This window comes from Lynx canadensis, chromosome A2 (genome assembly GCF_007474595.2).
Source record: "Lynx canadensis isolate LIC74 chromosome A2, mLynCan4.pri.v2, whole genome shotgun sequence".
In the NCBI taxonomy this organism is placed as follows: domain Eukaryota; kingdom Metazoa; phylum Chordata; class Mammalia; order Carnivora; family Felidae; genus Lynx; species Lynx canadensis.
Window position 1 is genome coordinate 58,623,251 of NC_044304.2, and position 19,531 is coordinate 58,642,781.

General features: G+C 52.3%; 2 protein-coding genes across 2 annotated transcripts in view; one reads left to right on the plus strand and one right to left on the minus strand.

Moving 5' to 3' along the window:
* Positions 1 to 7,942: 7,942 nt before the first annotated feature.
* On the plus strand, positions 7,943 to 8,477 carry CA2H3orf56 (chromosome A2 C3orf56 homolog). Its single transcript, XM_030296397.1, is given in 2 exon segments — positions 7,943 to 8,319; positions 8,321 to 8,477. Coding segments are annotated over 2 exon segments (534 nt in total).
* Positions 8,478 to 14,905: 6,428 nt separating this feature from the next.
* PLXNA1 (plexin A1) overlaps positions 14,906 to 19,531 on the minus strand; it is a 162,075-nt gene continuing 157,449 nt past the window's right edge. Inside the window, exons 32-33 of the mRNA XM_030296408.1 lie at positions 16,809 to 16,822; positions 14,906 to 15,110 (exon numbers count right to left, since the gene is read on the minus strand). Of these exons, the coding sequence (XP_030152268.1) occupies positions 14,906 to 15,110; positions 16,809 to 16,822 (219 nt within the window). The remainder of the gene's footprint in view (positions 15,111 to 16,808; positions 16,823 to 19,531) is intronic.

Here is a 19,531-nt window from a genome sequence, read left to right on the forward strand (position 1 = left end):
CCTGGCACCTGGTAAATGCTGTATGAATAATTGGCCTCAAAATGTGTTAATCAAAGAGCAACAAAAACACAGGAGAAACTGGCAAATCCACAATCAAAGGGGAAGATTGTTAACACTTGTTGGAAAACTACAAGTACATGCCAAACTGAGAAAGGGGAGGCTCGGAATCACCTCCGAACGCCTCCACTGCCTCCGCAAAGCTGTGATCTCACGCAGGCCACTTTCACGGGGCATTTCTCCTACACGCCCCTGCCCTGCCTGAATCCGAGGGATGCTGCACAGCTTCCTTCCAGCCATGCCAACATCCGCGTGGCCCCCCAGGCTGCAGCCAGGTATGCTGCTCTCAAATTCATTTCCGCTTCTAACCCCAGCTCCGCCGTGGCTCCCTTATCCTGGTACACAGGTCCCTGGAAGGTGGGACCACCTGCTTGTCTGACCTCCTCCAGCTCCCTTGCCTTGGGCTCCTGGAAGGGGTCTGCTCCCCGCCCTGGGGTCTTGAAAGGTGGGCTCCCCACTGCCTCTAAGGCCCCTACTCCCTGACCCCTTCTCCCGGTGGGGCTGACTCCCACTCCCCCTTCAGACCCAGCTCAAAGCCCCCTGGTTGGTGATCTTTCCCTGACCTGTGATAACTAGATCAGTTACATCCCCTGGACCCTCTCCTTGCCAGCATCCAACACAATCCTGTCTGTACCTGTTGCTGGCAGTTTACTGGATCAATCCGACCATCCTCTTGCCTATCACTGAGCCACGTTGCAGATGAACCATTTGACAGTGACCGATGATCCTATCATCTTGAGTCAAACCAGGTGGCCTGACCCCACCCTCCTCACGGGACAGGCCTTGGCCCACCTGCCTTTTTTTTTTTTTTTTTAATGTTTATTTATTTTTGAGAGAGAAAGACACAGAATACAAGTCGGGGAGGGACAGAGAGAGGGAGACACAGAATCCGAAGCAGGCTCCAGGCTCTGAGCTGTCAGCACAGAGCCCGACACGGGGCTCGAACCCACGAACCGTGAGATCATGACCTGAGCCGAAGTCGGATGCTTAACCGACTGAGCCACCCGGGCGCCCCTAGCCCACCTGCCTTTTATGAGGGCACCAGGTGTAGGACCAACTCACAGGCCCCTGGGAAGCCACGAGCTGCAGGCTGGTGTGGCCCCCTGCTCCTTCCTGGTCTGTGAGGAGGTTGGTGCATTGCCTGGCCTGGCTCTATGACACTGCCTGGAGACTCCCTTCTCCTCGGAAAGTGTGTCAGCACTGAATAAACCAGGCGTGTGTGGGTTCTGGGACTTATGCAGGAGAGGGAGAGCTGTTTTTGTCTGGTGAGAGTGGGTCCTTGGAATGGATAAAGAAAATGTGGTGTATATACACAAGGGAGTATTACTCGGCAACCAAAAAGAAGGAAATCTTGCCATTTGCAACTACATGGACGGAACTGGAGGGTAAGCGAAATTAGTCAGAGAAAGACAGATATCCTATGACTTCACTCATGAGGACTTTCAGATACAAAACAGACAAACATAAGGGAAGGGAAGCAAAAATAATACAAAAACAGGGAGGGGGACAAAACATAAGAGACTCTTAAATATGGAGAACGAACAGAGGGTTACTGGAGGGGTTGTGGGAAGGGGGATGGGCTAAACGGGTAAGGGCCATTAAGGAATCTACTCCCGAAATCATTGTGGCACTATATGATAACTAACATGGATGCAAATTAAAAAAATAATAATAAATTAAATAAAAATAACAATGACAATAGAAAGTGGGTCCTTTTCCCCTTTGTCTGGTGCCCGGGCCACAGCTAATCGTGTGCACACTACCCCTTCCTCAACATCCGGGTACTCTAACCTGTCCATCCTATTCCAACACCGTCCGGCTCTCTCCTCTCCAACTGGCTCTTTATCTGTCATGTAAACAGCACCCCTCCCAGCCCCGAACTCCTTAAGCAAAACTCTTCCTCATGCTCCCCAGCTGCCAGGCTGCCCACCCCCCTCCCACCCCCCCTGCCACCTCCTTGTTTGTGAATCGCTCCCAGTGAGAACCCACAGTGCGTTCTCCATCACAGAGAAGATAGATCTGGAGCCTGAGGCTCTCCTGTCTCTGAACACTACTGCCTTTCTGTCTGTCGGCCTGCGGACACCAGCCCCCAAATCTTCGTCCCCCCTGCGCCCCAGGAGTGCCTTTCAGGGGACCTCTGCCACACAGCTTCCTCTTCCCAGTTCATGATGCACAATTAGGAGACAGGCAACCTGCCCGGGTGGGGGCTGGGCTGTCACATGTGAAGTTTTGATCACTGCCTGGTGAATTGTCCTGTAAACGGATCATGTCCATTTTGTTCCCACCAGAAAAGAAATTAGACCAGGTTTCCCATCTCCCCGCCACCACCCCCCCCAACACTCAGTACTATCTGTTTTTAAAAATGTTTATTTTGAGGGACACCTGGGTGGCTCAGTCAGTCGAGCGGCCAGCTTCGGCTCAGGTCATGATCGCAAGGCTCGTGAGTTCGATCCCTGCATCGGGCTCTGTGCTGACAGCTCGGAACCTGGAGCCTGCTTCGGATTCTGTGTCTCCCTCTCTCTCTGCCCCTTCCCCACTCGTTCGCTGTCTCTCTCTCTCTCTCTCTCTCAAAATAAGAGAGAGTGCACACGGTTGAACAAGTGAGGGAGGGGCAGAGAGAGGGAGAGAGAATCCCAAGCAGGCTCCACACTGTCAGCACAAAGCCCAAGGTGGGGCTCAAACCCACAACCATGAGATCAGGACCTGAGCCAAATTCAAGAGTCGGACGCTTAATCAATGGAGCCACTCAGCACCCCACACACTATCTTTTAAAGATAGTACTTTTAAATCCATCTTTTAAACCTTGGCCAGTCTGAGGGTGAAAACTGAGAGCCTTCTTTGTTGTTTGGCTCTTACTGATATCAATTTCATACATTTAACTTAGAAGCAAACAGTCTAACAGAGTTGACGTGAGAAGGAAACTTCCCCACTGTTCCTTGTCTCCCAGGGACAACTTGCAACTCTGTTAGCTAATTATTTTGGTACCTATTCTCTGTATTTCCACGCCAACAAGCTAGTACTTGGATTTTCAGTTCTAGGCATGTCAGAGGTAACTTTTCACAGCCCTGCCCTCCCACCTCAGCAACTCTGTATGTTCACACCCTTCGGGCTTCTCCTGGCCTCACTTTCCTGAAGCATCTTCCTGTCAGCTGAATCTTCTAGACTGGCCTACCTTGCAGCTGTCCTCCGGGGGCCTTCCTATGGTCAATCTCACGGCTCAATCTCACAAACCAAGAGATTTCTAGGAATCTTCTAGACTGGCCTAGATCACAGCTGCCCTCTGGGGACCTCCCCGTGGTCAATCTCACAGCTCAATCTCAAGAACTGTGAGATCATGACCTGAGCCAAAATAGGAGCCAGACACTTAACCGACTGAGCCACCCAAGGGGCCCCTTAGAGTATCTTCACTGAATCCTCACCATCTATATTTTGCCCAAGTTTAGAACTCTAAGTTAGGAAACAACTTTCTGTTAGAATTTTCTGCTGACGGCAGTGAGCACCATGCGGGGCTCGAGCTCGCAAACCATGGCATCACGACCTGAGCCGAAGTCGGACCCTCCACCAACTGAGCCCCTCAGGCTCCCCTGGGAAATTTTCTTGGTTCATGTCTTTGATGGTCTCTCCTCCAGTTTCTATTCTGTTTCTAGAACCCCTGTCTTGTAGATGCTAGGCCTCTAGTGCTCCTTTTCTTATTTTCTCTCCCATTCTGCACCTTTATAATTTTTGGTTCATTTTCTGAGGGGACGTCTCCCACTTCATCTTCTGTGGCCTTGTGGTTCCCATTTAGCTATTTTAGTTCATTTGCAAACTTCTCATTCTGAGGGCCTTTTTTTTTTTTTTTTCTAAATACTATCTTGCTTATATTTTAAGGATACGGTCTTCTTTCTCTGAGGATATTACTTTTCTGAGTTTCTCCCCCTCTCTCGCCTGTCTTTGTCCCCTGAGTCCTGTGTCCTAGTTCTTGATCTTGGAGGTAGCAGACATATCTGACATTATAATATAATATGTAATAGAATTATGTCTTGCGTGCTGCAGGCTTTCCTTGGAAGTCTGGTGACGCTCGGTTGCTGGCTCATAGTAAAGAGTGGGCACCAAAGAATGGATCAGAAGTCCTGAGCTCGGGAGTGCGGCTTCAGTGACGGCTGGGCCTTGCCTTTGAGGTGCCACCAATGTTATTAACTTTGGATTTTTCCTTTTGGCCCAGCCTGGCTTTCCAGAGAAGGCTCTTTCGTTTTCCTGCCCCCGAGGGGAAAGGGCGGCATGCTGGGAGCTGAGAAGGGTGAAAGCTGGGTTCGGGGCAAAATGATCTGTTTACTCCCAGAAAAGTCTAGTCTCTGCTGGGGGTGGGGGAGGTGTCTCCATTCCAACTACTTGTCAGAGAGTCTTTTTTCCCCTTTTTTTTTTTTTTTTTTTGAGAGAGAGAGAGAGAAAGAGAGCATGTGCACACACAAGAGAGGGGCAGAGGGAGAGAGAATCTTAAGCAGGCTCCACAATGTCATCATGGAGCCCAGCGCAGGGCTCAATCTCATGACCTGAGCGGAAATCAAGCATCTGGACGCTGCATCGACTGAGCCTCCCAGGTGTCCCAGGGAGTCAAACTTCTGCTTTTAGTCCCGACCTTCTCCTATTTCCACACCACCTCCAGTGTGTGTGTGTGTGTGTGTGTGTCACATCTTCTTTATCCATTCATCCACCATTGGTTGCTTCCTTTTTTTTTTTTTTTTTTTTTAATTTTTTTTCAACGTTTATTTATTTTTTTGGGACAGAGAGAGACAGAGCATGAACGGGGGAGGGGCAGAGAGAGAGGGAGACACAGAATCGGAAACAGGCTCCAGGCTCTGAGCCATCAGCCCAGAGCCCGACGCGGGGCTCGAACTCACGGACCGCGAGATCGTGACCTGGCTGAGGTCGGACGCTTAACCGACTGCGCCACCCAGGCGCCCCGGTTGCTTCCTTTTCTTAACTACTGTAAACAATGCTGCAGTGAACATGGGGGTGCGTATGTCTTTTTGAGTTAATGTTTTTGTTTCCCTCAAGGGCGCCTGGGTGGCTCAGTCGGTTGGGCATCCGACTTCGGCCCAGGTCATGATCTCACATTCCGTGAGTTCAAGCCCCACATCGGGCTCTGTGCCGACTGCTCAGAGCCTGCTTCGGATTCTGTGGCTCCCTCTCTCTCTGCCCCTCCCCTGCTCATGCTCTGTCTCTCTTGTTCTTAAAAATCAATAAGCAAAAAATAAAAATAAATGTTTTTGTTTCCTTCGGATAAATACCCAGAGGTGGAATTGCTGGGTCGTACAGTAGTTCAAGTCTGTAATCCATTTGGAGTTAATTTTTGTGTGCAATATGAAATAGTAGTTTAGTTTCATTCTTTTGCACGTGACTGTCCAGTTTTCCCAACATTATTTACTGAAGAGACTGTTTTTTCCCCCCACTGCATATCCCTGGCTCCTTTGTTGTAAAGTAATTGACCACCAATGCGTGGGTTTATTTCTGGGCTCTCTATTTCACTGATCTCTGTGTCTGTTTTTATCCCAATACTATACTGTTTTGATTACGATAGTTTGAAATTAGTGATGTGATGCCTCCAGCTTTGTTCTTTCTCTAGTTTGCTTTGACTATTTGGGTTTTTTGTGTTTCCACGCAAATTTAGGATTGCTTATTCTGTGAAAAATGCCATTGGAATTTTGCTAGGGACTGCATTGAATCTGCAGATTGTTTTAGGTAGTATGGACATTTTAACAACACCAGTTTTCCAATCCATGAGCACTTTTCTCCCCCCAATCCACAAGTGGTTTTTCTTGTAGGTGTTTCCTATTTCTCAATGGAGTTGAATCTCATTATTCAATACTAAGAACTTGTATTTTCCCCCATCACTGGACATCATTTCTAGCTGCCCCGTTTTACTTGTTGGGGAAAATTTTTTTCTTAGGTCATCCCAGCGTCTTCAGAGGTTCCCCATCTTCTGTGCAGTGAAGCCTGCACAGAAGGCTGAATCCAGGTCAAGGTGGGCAGTGGGGCTCTCTCGTGCAAAGCATGGTGTGGGCTCATCCGGTCCATTTGCCTTTGGGGCCCACTTTGCCCTGCTGTTCCGTCACCAGCCTCTATTGCCTCTGGCAGCCATGGAAGCATCTAGTTAAACATCTGCGTGCTCACCTGGATCCTGTTCATCGTCTAAACCCCACTCTACACCCCAGCCTCAGGCCTTCAGGTGTACATGTGGAGTCAGAGCACATCTCTACTGCCTACAGGGCCACCGACGGCTCCCTCCACCAAGCCCCTGTGCCCCTCTCGTGACTCTCTTCATGTAGGCACAGGTCGACCCAGTTGGGGGACAAGGATGGGCTCAGCTCTCCTTTTCCCTCCAGTCTGTTCTTCTGGCACGTTCCTTAGAACACGTCCTGGAGGACAGGGAATAGGATGGACCTCCTCGTTTCTTTACCCTCTCTGACTTTTTCCTGCCGTAGCCCTTGGAATGTCTATACTCCGAGGAAGGTAGGAGTGGGGGAAAGGGTATCAGTCACCTATTGCAAAATAACGCTGTGTAACAAGGACAACACCGACTCCCCTAGCACCCAGCAAGCCTCTCCTGGCTTACAAACCTGCCGGGGTCTGCTTCACTCAGCTCTGCTCCCAGCTGGGGTCCGGCAGGCCCTGCATTTCAGCCAGGCCAGTACTTCCCAGTGTCTAGGGTGCATGACAATCACCTGGAGGGTGTGCTCAGCTCCCCCCTGATCCCAGGCTGCACCCTCCTCCCCCCAAGATTCCACGGGACTGAAGCCACCTCTCTGGGGGCTCACGCCCATCTGCAGGTCACCTGGCTCCGGGCTGGCCCAGAACCAGTGGGGTACCTCCGCTCTGTACCCGTTTTCTTACACTCCTTGAGCAATTGTCTCACGACAATTGCAGAGGCTCTGGCCAGACTGAAAGAGCCCCTCTGAAACCTCTGTTCACATCACACGTGCGCACGCGCCCTGAGCCCAGGGCCCGGGGGCCCCCCCCCCCCCCCCAGGGACGTGGCTCCGGGCAGAGGGACGAATACTTGTCATCCTTCCCCAGTCCATTCTCTCCTCCTGTTCTTAGTGTATCTGTGGGTCCATCTCGACCTGGGCTCTGTTCTGGACTCTTCCTTCAACACCTGGTTGTGAAGGACTCCAGTGTGGTCTCCTAAACATAGCTGAAGCCCACCCCCCGCCCCCGTCTGCTGCATCCCCCTTAGTTTTAAGGGCGATTGCCTCTCCCTTAAACTGCTGCTACCCCTCCTGCTTTGGCTTCCTCCCTCTGAGGCAAAGCTCTTCCAGCCTGGTCTCTACCCCCTTGGCAGGAGCGTATTTCTGAAATACGGCCTTGACCTTAGTACACTTCTGCTTGTCACTTCCTGACCTTCTGCAGAAAGCTCGGGGAGGGGGGCACCTCATCTAAGGGGTATGTTGAGAAGGTGGAGGGTTTCCCTCTCCCTCTCCAAGGAGAGCCCCTCATTCTGCCCATTTCCATTGTGTTTCTGACCATGGCAAGAGTGGGGATCAACTCTTTTTTTGAATTTGTCTCTCTGGAGCCTGGCCACTGATCCTCTCGGGTCTCGTTTTCCACACTGAGGTGGGTCCTGAGGGTTCATGAAGATAGGAAAGGACAACTTAACTCAAAGAAGCACTCGTATGCCCCAAGCCCCAAACATGTCACCAGGCCTGGGGAAGGGCAGGAAGTGTCCTGTCCACAAACACATGCCTCCAGCATCCCAGCCCTGAAAGGAAAGCCAAGTACCTCCAGCTGCCTCTGGGGCCGACATGAGATCTGCCTGTAACTTCTGTGCCTGTGTGGGAAACGGACCCCTCTATCTTGTCCAGCCTGCTGGCCTGACACACGACCCCCCTGTGCTGTCCACCCATGCATGGGGTACTCAGCCCCTTGGAGTTACACATGGGCACCCTTTGGCGGTCCTCTCTGGATGGGACGTCCCCCTCCAGCTGCCCTAGTGCCTTCCGTCTGGCCTCGGAGCGTCTCCAGCTTTGATCCCTCAGTGGGAAGCCAGTGCCTGGCCACCATGGCCTCCAGTGTATTTCCTTACCCCACCGGACCCCCACCCCCGTACTCCTCAGTCCCTCCAGCTCTGAGCAGGGACTCCTGTGGCCACTATACCCAGGTAGGATGGCTGACTCCTACCAGCTCAGGCTTCCCAGCTGCAGTCCCGACTGCGGCGGGGGGACCGTCCAGAGAAGCTTCTCACTTGAAGAGATGCCAAGCCCCTCCATCAGAATGGGCCTCCACTCCACGGTCAGCCTCTGGGCACCTGCCCAGAACTGTCCCCCGGCCCAGAACTGTGCCCTCTGCCCCCTTCCCCCAGTGCAGACCCTCAGCCTGATCCCGGCTGTCCTCGCTCTCCTCGGCCACCCTGCAGAGCCTGCCACCATCTCTTCCAGTGCTAATCAATAGCCCTGTCACCTGCCCCAACCATGGGAGATGTATTGCACGATGCCTAGTGAGCTGTGCGTCTGCCCAGACTCTGAAATTTGACTTCTAATTTTTAAAGGAGTTCAGATAATGTAACTTGTTCACTGTTTTTCAGTTCCCAGCACGTTCTTGTTGGCCCTGGAAAGTCTCCTCTATTCGTTATTTCTTTTCACTTTTCCCCCTTTGCCCCTCAACCCTGCTACCTGAGCCCGTTTCTCTCCCTGGCTTTTGTCATGGGCCTGCCCTGCCGTATATTTGATACAGGTCTTCAAATATGCATGCATGCAGCCTCGTAAAATGCATTTTGCTTGCTTATGTTTTGAAATTACATAAATGACATCATAACTCAAGTTTGCTCTTTATCAGTCAACGCAGTGTTTAGGATCCACCCACCCACGTAATGCATGTACATTTAGTTCGTGGCACGAAATGGCTCTGCTGAAGGTCAGAGAATGGCTCACCCCGTGCCACCCCCCCAGGAAGATGGGAGTTACTGGTTGGAAAAGGAAACACTCTCCATTTATCTAGGAATGAGTACACTAACGGAAAGGACAAGATCCGGGTTTGGCCGTGGGAGTGGGTGGTTGGGGTAAGTGAGGGAGCAGGATGAGCGTGTCAAGAAGGTGAAGGGACAGCTGGCTGGACGATCCATCCGTGTGGACACGGGAATGATCAAGAAATAGGGCAGAAGTGAAGAAAGCCGCTAGGTCTGCTGCAGAATCCTAAGACACGAGGAGAGACGACCATGGCCAGAGCGAGTAGCCACGGCATGGTCTGATGTGACCTTCAAAGGACTGTGGCATGGAACTAGCAGTAAGGAGCAAGGTGTACCTGGGGACACGTGAAAGAAAATGGCCATCGCTGGAGAGGGCTTCAGGGAAGCGGTGTCCCCAGGGGAACCAGGTGTCCTTGCCAGTGGGGATGCTGCAGACAGTTGACATTCCTCCCTGGGGGACAGCTCAAAAACCATCTGGGGCTTTTCTGATTGGTGTGATGTTTGAAGAGTGTTACTGACTTGTAATGGGACCGTGGAAGCTGAGTGACTTCTGCCGTGCAGGTGTCCCTCCCACTGGAGAACTGCCCCGGATTTACCTGTCCTTCCCTCGTCCCACTGGGGGCTCACAGAGGTGAAACACAGCTCATAGTTAGTGAAGCCGAGAAGCTGATTCATTTTGCACAGAAGTACACACCATACTAGCAAAAGTGACCTCCCCTCTTTCATTTTCCTGTGTGTTTAAATTTTTTTAATTTTTTTTTTAATGTTTATTTTTGAGAGACAGAGAGAGACAGCATGAGCAGGGAAGGGACAGAGAGAGAGAGAGAGAGACCCAGAATATGAAGCAGGCTCCAGGAGCTGAGCGGTCAGCACAGAGCCCAACGCGGGGCTCGAACCCACGAGCCGCGAGATCATGACAAGAGCGAAGTTAGACGCTCAACCGACTGAGCCACCCAGGCGCCCCTGTGATTTTTTTTTTTTTTTTAATTGTGGCATTCTAGGTTTCCAGGAAGTTGCAAAGGTAGCATAGAGAGGTCCAATGCAGGCTTCACCCATTTCCCCCAGGGGTGCACCTTGCCTTACACCAGAACGATGTCAAACCAGGCAACTGAGTTTGGGGCAGTGTGGATACCATTCTGTATGATCTTGTCACGTGTTCAGCTTTCTGTAACCGTCACCTCCATCGGGATACAGAGCTGTGCTATCATGACAGAGGTCTCTTGTAATATCCCCTCCCCCTGCACTAACTCCTGACAGTGGTTATGTGCTGTCTGTGGTTCCACAGTTTCGAGAATATTGTATCCACCGAATTATACACGATGAGCCCATTCGCATTTAATGTAATTACTGCTAGGTTAGGGCTGAAGTCTGCTGTTTCCTCTTTAGTTTTCAACTTGTTCCCTCTGTGTTTCACTTCTCTGTTTTCCTTCACCTGCCTTCCCAAGGGTTGCTTGAACATTTTAAAAAATTCCACTTTGATTCATCCGTACAGCGTATCTGTAGAGTTATCTCACAGAGTATCTCTTTATATGGATTTTTAATGTAATACACAACATTCAAATTATTTTCCTCTTACAGGTTGGATAGCCTTTCTCTCTCACTGCTTTCAAGATTTTTTTAGCCTTTAGTTTCCAGTATTTGGACTATGACGTATTGTGCTGGGGATTTTTTTGAACTTACCTCATTTGGGATTGCTCAGTTTGTTTTCTTGAATCTCTAGGTTTCTGTCTTCTGTCCAATTTGGGGCATTTCTTGCTGTTATCGGTTTGACTACTTTTTCAGTTCTACCCTCTCTCTGCTCTCCTGGGTCTCCAGCGACCCAAATGTTAATCTTAAGTTATAGACCCAGATGTCCCTAAGATTCTATGCACTTTTTTTCTCCCTATTCAGACCAGGTCATTTTTATCATTCTATCTGTGGGTTTATTAATTCTTTCCTCTGTTCTCTCCATTCTTCTTTGAGCCCATCCACTGAGTTTGCTTGTTTTTTTTAATTTCAATTATTATATTTTTGAGTTCTAAAATTCCTACTTGGTTCTTTTTTATATCTTCCATTTCTTTGCTGAGACTTTCCTTTTTTAAAAATGTTTGTTTATTTTTGAGAGAGAGAGAGAGAGGCAGAATGTGAATGGGGGAGGGGCAGAGAGAGAGAGAGAGACAGAATCTGAAGCAGGCTCCAGGCTCTGAGCTGTCAGCACAGAGCCCGACGTAGGGCTCGAACCCATGAACCACAAGATCATGACCTGAGCCGAAATCAGACACTTAATCAACTGAGCCACCCAGGCACCCCTCCTTTTACTCTTTCAGATAAAAGTAAGTTTTACTAAGTTACCGACTCACTCCTATCCTGCCCCCCATCTTAGCATCCTGTTGCTTTATTTTTTATCTTGCTATATCTCCCCCATGTGTGTTCAGAGCTGGCCCTTGTGGGACGGGCCTTCCGCAGCCTTGGACTGCCCTCACGGTAAATGACCGCTTAGCTGAAAACCCAGCTGTGAGCTTGTCTTCTCTCAGTGCTTTGAGAATCAACAGACCCTTGAGCCACACGGGTTTGAAATGCACGGGTCTGCACGTATGGGGGTTCGGTACAGGACGGTGCTTGAAACGTGGTTTCCCTTTCACATGACTGTTGTACTAGCATCTTCTTCCCACTGGTTTACTTGATTGTGAGAATACAGTGCAGTAAGACCTTGGATGGCGAGGACCTTGTTCTGCAAGACGAGCAAACCTTTCTAACACACGTTAACTTGATAAACAAGCAACGGCTGGCTCTACAATGCATCCCACAGTCACAACTGAGCCAACGGTTCTTGAAATTCATTTTGATATACAAGTGCTTTGGGTTACAAGCATGTTTCCGGAAAGAATTACGCTCGCAAACCAAGGCTTTACTGCATGATGCATACAACGTACAAAATACGTGTTAATGGGCTATCTGCGTTATTGGTGAGGCTTCTGCTTAAAAGTTGGGTTATTAGCAATGAAGTTTGGCCAAGGTGTCAAAAATGACATGGGGGTTTTCGCCAGCATGGGGGGTTGGCCTTCCTACAGCTGTGTTCTTTCGTCTTCTCACCACGGCCGTGGGGAAGCCCAGCAGGGCCCCCCAGCCCTGCTTCTTGTGGGCAGGAAAGCGCTTCTCCCGGGAGCCTCTGGGAGTTTTCTTTTCTACTTCATTTTCCATTCTTCCGGTTTTCAGTCTTTAATTCTGGAGAATGTTGGTCCTTGTGTCTTCAAACGTTTTTTCTACTCCATTAATTCTGTTTCTTCGGCGGAGGTCCTAGCACGTGGGTGTTAGGGCCTCTAACCTCCCCATCTCCAGACTTGTCTCTTACGTTTCCCGCCTCAGTTCCTCACGCTTTCTGAGCGCACTCCTCAACCTCATCTTCTGGCTCATTAAGTCTGTTTTTCCGATCTATTAAGGCCTTCAGTGTTTCCATTTATTATATTTCCATTCTCGCATTTTCTTAAGGTCTTCCTTTAACTGTTTGTTCCTGCTTCACGGCGTCAACACTCTCTTGGCCCCCTGGCGGATATTTGTCATGATGTCTTCCATTCCCGATGTCACGGCTGCCCAAATCCTGCCCTATCTACTTTGGGTTCCTGCGTTACTTTTCTTTCGTGGCATCAACTCTTTCCCTTGAGTTCCTTACCCCTGGGGACAGTGGCCACCTTCATGGTGGCCCAGGTACCAGCTCGTGCCTTTTCTAGGCTACCTCCTCCAACTTGGGGATCCCCAGTCCCAGCGTGTCATCCTGCCCCTTAGTGTACTCCCCTGGCTCTGATCCCCATCTTTGGGGGTGGATGGATCTGGGAGGAAGAAACCACTCTGTACTGGAGTTGTCTCCGTCCCTCCTCAGCAGGGCTCTGATCTTTTGGGAGGAGACCAGCTCTGCTGTTTGACTATTGCTCCTGGAGTTTTGTGATGATGAATGGCCAAGGCTTTGCCTGGGGCTGAGAAGCCCCCAGGAGGCATCCTTAGCAGGAAGTGAGATCATTAAGAGGAATCGATGAGAGAGTAAGTCAGTGGGATGGACGGCAACTTTGGAGGCGTGTTCAAGACTATCTGGTCTGAGATGTCAGCTCTGTGCTACATGCACAGTTCCCACCTGGCCGCGTGTGGGACACCTTGGGGAAGGCGGCACCCTCGAGACCCACCCCACCCTTGACTCAACAGTCATTCAAAACCTAACTGGAAGTCACAGGGCAGCCCTGGGAGTGATGGAGGTGGGCCTGGTGCTCAGAATGTCCTCTCCAACTCTACTGCTCCCCGCAGCCTCCCCCTGCCTCTCCTGATCCTCCAAGAGCTCAGGGACACCTTGTGGTGATTACCTGGCATAGCCACGTATCACTTGTATCCTGCTTCTTTATACTCACATTTTTTTTTTTTTTTTTTTGCTTAAGGTTTTTTGTTTTTTGTTTTTTGTTTTTTCCAAGAAACGGCTTCTGTCATTTGGGGACACAGATAGCCTGTGTCATTTAGCATCACTCATCCTAAATAGAAGGTTGTTGTAATGTGAATGTACTCTAAAACTGTCGTTGAACCCCCATAAAAGCTCTCTCTGGGAGCTTAACACAGACTGGGCAGGTTAAAGAAGCCCGTCCCTCACTGAGCCCGCCCCTCCAGCAGAGGGCCGGGCAGACAAGGGAAAGTCTGTGACGGGTGACTGCTAATACCTGTCTGCACACCACGAAGATGCCTCATGCCCTAGCCTCCCGCCCCTGGCCAGAGATCGGTCCTGACCTCAGCCGTAAAAATGTCCCCTTTGAGATGAACCAGGGCCCCGGGCTGGGATGATGGCAGGTGGGTGTGGAGCCTGCTTCTGGGACTTGCTGGCCGTGTGACTTCAGCAGGCTATGTACCCTTTCTTGGCCTCGGTTTCCTCGTCTGGGGAATGGGGAGGCTGGCGTCGATTTCATTAACACCCACTTACAGGGTTGAAATGACCCACGCAAAGCTCTCACACTGTGCAGCCTGATCAAAGTCATCTGTGTGTTTCATTTTCCCAGTCCCTGCCCATTTCCCAACAACTGCTGCCCCAACACGGCCACAACCAAGTGACTTCAGGGACAAGTCACACCCGTTGAGAGCATCTGCCCCCCTTAGCACAGCTCTCAAGCCATCCCACACTCTGTTAGTGTCCTCTGCTGCCGGGTCACCCGACACCACAACTGTCGCCACACGAAGAGCTCGCAGCCCCCAGGCAGCGTCGCTGTCTGCATAGCTCTGAGCCTGCGTCGACCCACTTAATCGCCCACCAGCGCCCTGTCATGTGGATCCTGGAGTGACCCTGCTTCCAGATGAAGAGACAGCACCAAGGGGGTAAGTGACTTGCCCGAAGTCACGCGGTGATGCAGAGCCTGGAGTTGGACCCCGGCAAGCCTGCCCCCAGGTTCCCACCTTTCCCCGCAGACTCCGCCCAGACTCCCTGCAGGTGACCTCCCTGCTCTTTGGGCAGGCGGGACAGGTGAGGCACAAGTGAAGACTGGACCTCACAAGACAGAGAGCTGGGTGGGTGTGCCGTGTGCCTTCTCACATTCTGGCCCAGGGTCATGTCTGTTCACACTCAGAGGGCTCTGCACGAGGCCTGCAGGGGCCTGAGCGTTTGGCAGAGGCAGTGGGCCAGGGGCTGGTGGACAGCCCACCCTGTGCATCCAGACGGTCACGGGCAGCCCAGGGAGGCGCAGCTCCCTCCCACTGCCCTGGCTGAGCATGGCGGCCAGCAGGATGACTTAGGCCCAGGCTCTTAGCTCCGGCCTCCCTCCCACCGGGTGACAGCACGCTTGGACGATTCCCATCCGCAAGTGTTGAGACGCAGGGAAGTTTGTGTCTGGAAGCAGAGCTCCCCAAATCCTCACTCACCAGCCCCACCCCAGCCCGAAGCCTTTCACTAATGAGTCTTCTTTGGGCTCAAGCCCTGTGGGCGGTCCGGTTCTCCATCTGCCCATCCCCCAATCGATGGGCCCCTCGTGCAGTCACTACCAGGCCACCCGCCGTGCTGCCTGGGGGAGAGGTGGGCACGGCCACTCGGCAGCTCCTGGCAGGGCTCTGCTCAGCACCTCTGGGGCCAACCACCTCACGCCTGTCCAGGCTGAGGGGCTCTGAGCAGACCTCCCTGCCGGTTAGTGGGAGGAGAGCCTCACGGGGATATAGTCCAGTGCTCCAGCCGTGTGGACAGGCTGATGGACGGGCTGAGCTCTGGCTGACTGAGTCCCAGCAGGGGACACTAACTTGTCAACTCTTACACTGACTCCTGCTCTTGAGCAGGCCCTGGCTGCCCTTACGGTGGCCGGCCTGAGTGTGTCCCTCCTCAGTCTGGTGCACTCTGTGACCTCCTACCCTGCAAAGCCAGCGTGGTCCTGCCAGCGACTAGATTCTTTCTGGCGACCAAACTGCCAAGGTTCGTTCAAGTGCTGGCTGGCGTCCAGTCTCCTCACCTGGGTACCCTGAGCTATCCTATCCCAGACTCCTTGCACCCTGAAGCTTAGCACACAAATCTTCTCTCCCTTTTTTTTTTTTTTATTTTTTAACATTTATTCATTTTTCAGAGACAGAGACAGAGTACGAGTGGGGGAGGGGGCAGAGAGAGCGGGAGATACAGAATCCGAAGCAGACTCCAGGCTCCAATCTGCAGCCCAGAGCTGGACGCGGGGCTCAAACGCACAGACCGCGAGATCATGACCTGAACCGAAGTCGGACACTCAGCCAACCGAGCCACCCAGGCGCCCCTGCAATTCTTCTTGAGCAAGACCGTCCACATGCCCATCCGTGGGCTAGATAAAGTCCCTGTGGTGCTGTGGCCTTCCCCTCATGTAAAGACTGGCTTAGCAGATGACGATATGCCAGCACCTTCGTGGCCAACATCAGGCAGCCAGTAGCCAGTCAGGGCTGGACAGAGGGTCACTTAAGGGTGGAGAGGGGGAGAAAGGTGACTGGTATTTGGGGCACCCACAGACCTTGACCCCCGGATGGCTTCCCCGGGGCGGGGGAGAGCCTGCTCTCGGCATCTGCTATGCAGAGTAACAGGCCACCGATTCCACCGCTGACCTCCCTGCTAACCCCCAGGAAGCCAACTGGCCAGGCCAATCGATGCGGTGTGAGTGCAACCATTTTTCAGTGCGGCTTGTCTTACAAAATGGTGGCTGCATGCCAGATCTGAAGTCTTCAAAAGGCCAACAGGTGCCTCTGAATCTGGGACACCGTGTCAGACCCTCAACTGCAGTCACCCAGCCCTCCCCTCTCCTCAGCTCGCTCTCATGGATGAGGCTATGAGTTGGGGGCTACCACTTCCTGCTACTGACCCCCCAGCCCAGGCTCAAACCGGCCGCAAGAGTCCGTGAGGTTACAGCCCCTGTCCCCGCACCGGCCCGCAGCTTCCTGCTCTCACCCAGCCCGAGTCTGTGGCCTTGGGTGCCAGGCAGACCCTTTCTCCGCTCACAGGAGCCCCACCCCTGACCTCCTGTCATCTGTGCTCTGCTCACACCCCATGTGGGGTCTTCCTCCCCCAGACTGTCCCAGAGCAGCCGGGAAGATGGGCCCAGAAACACTAGCAAAACCGCTAGGAATCATGGGTGTGAGTGAGTGGGCACGAGGCCATCCCCGGGTGATGGCGAGTGAGTGCGCTTCAGGCTGCTCGGCCGAGGAGACCTCAAGCACAGAGCCACTGCACACAAAAGCACAGAACGAAGGACTGTGGGTCCTACAGGGACAGGAGAGTCCGGGACTGGAATCTGGAGCCAGCCAGCCTGTCACAGAAGCCCTGCTCTGCTACGTTCTAGAGCATCCCTTAGCTAAGGCCTTAACCTCCTCATACCTCAGGTTCCTCATCTGGAAAATGGGAATAACAGTGCCATGCACACCACGAGGGCTGCAGCGAGGATGAAGGATGAAGCTAGCTGGCACAGGTCCTGGCATTGCTACCGTCAGTCTGGGAGCCTGGCAAAGGGGCACCTGGGCCTTAGAAGGGGCTGCCCAGGGGAGCTAGAGCCCGGGAGGCAAGCTGAGCGGAAACAAGCCTGGCTTTGCCCCTTCTGCCCTCCCTCTAATCTCTCCCCAGGGCCTCCCATCGGCTGAGCCCACCAAGGAGCCTTAGTTCCTTGGTGCAAAGCAGAGCAAAAGGACCAGTCCGTAGGCCCAGCGTGAGGCTTCCTCATTCGAGCCCCTGACCCGATGAGTCGTCCTCAGCCCTTGGGAGGTGTGAGCATGATAGCGGAGTAGAGTCAGCCCAGGCTGGCAGTGACAGTGGGGGAAGGCGGCTTCCCCGAGGCCGGGGTCCAGCATATCCAAGATGGAGTAGCTGCCAACGAGGGAGGACATCTTGTTTGTGGGGCTGGTTTCAAGGGCGAGCAGGGTGAATGGAGCGGGGCAGGGAAACCAAGTCAGAAGCCTAACAGGAAGGGAGATAGCATGAGGAGTTCGTGGCTCTTTTTTTTTTTTTAATTTTTAATTTTATTAATTTTGGGAGAGAGAGAGAGAGAGCAAGGGAGCACGGGAGGGGCAGAGAGAGGAGGGGAGAGAACTACAGCATCAGCATGGAGCCTGACATGGGGCTCAAACCCATGAACAGTGAGGTCGCGATCTGAGCCGAAACCAAGACTCGGGTGTTTGACTGACTGAGCCCCCCAGGTGCCCCTCATGGCTCTTCTTATAAGGCTGGGTCCCTCCTCCTGGGAATGCACAGAGACTTCAACCCCTGCCCTGTACTCTGGGAAGAACCAGAACTGTATGTGGGGAGCTTGGCAGAGGCAGGGAAAGATGTAGCTGAGTCCAGATATCCCAGGAATAGTCGGGACTCAGGGAACCACACGTCCCTTGTGTCATTGAAGAGACAGCCAGGGGTGGGGCCATTGGTCCAAACTCCTGCACCTGCCGATCTCCTCGTCAAAGCAAGACCAGGCTAGAGACAGACCTACGGCAAAGGACATCTGGCCGCTGCTTCGTCACCTTCTGTTGTCATCGTATCTACTTGTGTATTGTATGGCGAGTGACCCTGAATTTCCATTGACTTTAGTGATTATATGGAATATGTAACGCATCCCGTGAAAATCCGGTAAGCGGAGTAGCAAAAGCGAGTGCCCAGGAATGTGGAAATGCTGTACGGTAGGCATAGGAACAGCCAGGCTTTACAACTGAGTTAAGTCCTGTGAGCTCAGAGGGTGAGAGGGGCAGGGTGAGGCGGGGAAGCAGGGCCATGGAACAGGACGGACAGGGCTCCACCCCTTAGGCGTCCATCTTGGCTTCAGGTTTGGTGTTCACATCTGCACACTGCCTGCTTTCCTCTCCTCTTCTGTTCTAATGCTCCCCGCAGAAGAGCAGCCCCTTCTTCAGGGGGCTCAAGAGGGTGGTTACCCACCCCCCCAAACAGAGCACCGCATGGCCACGGCGGGTATGGGGTACAAGTTTTATATGGTCCTCGACCTCCCTGCCAAGCGGTTCTACTGAGGGTCCTGTCCCAGCTGGCAGGGGACGTTTGCCGTCCCCCGTGCTTTGTGCAGGCAGTAGAGCCTGGCCAGTAGTAGGCTGCTGTGACACAGGCCCTCCGACTTGGTACGGGCTGGTTCTTGGGACACTGTGGGAAGTGATGGCCAAGCAGCCCAGCCACCTGAGGCCAACCCCACCCTCCACGGCTTCGTAGGGGTCTAGTCACATGTGCACCTGTCACCAGCAGCCTCTATGGTTTGTTTGGAAGCGGAAGGCATCCTCATAGCCCAAGAGAAGCCTCAGTCTGCGTCCAAGGCATGTGCACACCCTCTTTAGAGAAAGCATCTTCCAGAACACAAAGTTATAAAGAGAAAGGAATGCTGTCCATTTTTGAGGGAGAGACGGTTTCCCAGGTGGAGGACCGCACAGAGGGAAGAAACAGTGCGCATGGATCCTCCCTGAAGGAAGGCACTCCAGGGGGACATTTTCCAGACGGTGCCGCTTTCCCTCCCCCAGAAGCCTACACAGACAGGCACCTGCATTTTCCAGGCACCTTCAGATCCTGGAATAAGGTTAGTTCAAGGTGAGTTCAAAGTGGGTTCCTCCTTCTACAGATCAATTATCTTTAATTCCAAAACTGTATTTTTACTGATCTCTCTTTCAGGATCCGTATAAGAAAACACTGCTACTTAAGAGATTTAAGTTTTGTTCAAAGTGCTACTTGAGGAAACCGTGGTTTTTGAGGTAACACGCACGCTATGAGTAGGTGAATATTAGGAGTGGATCACCTCCATGGTAGTGTTCCGGCTACATTATATAAACACTGCTCTCTGGGGCGCCTGGGTGGCTCAGTCGGTTGAGCATCCAACTTCGGCTCAGGTCATGATCTCACGGTTTGTGAGTTCGGGCCCCACGTCGGGCTCTGTGCTGACAGGTCGGAGCCTGGGGCCTCCTTTGGATTCTAGGTCTCCCTCTTTCCCTCTGCCCCTCCCTCGCTCATGCTCTGCCTCTCTCTCTGTCAAAAATAAATAAACATTAAAAAAATCTTTTTTAATTTAAACTTTGCTCTCATTTTAATCAGTAGTCTGCCGTAACAGCAATAGCAAATGGAATAGC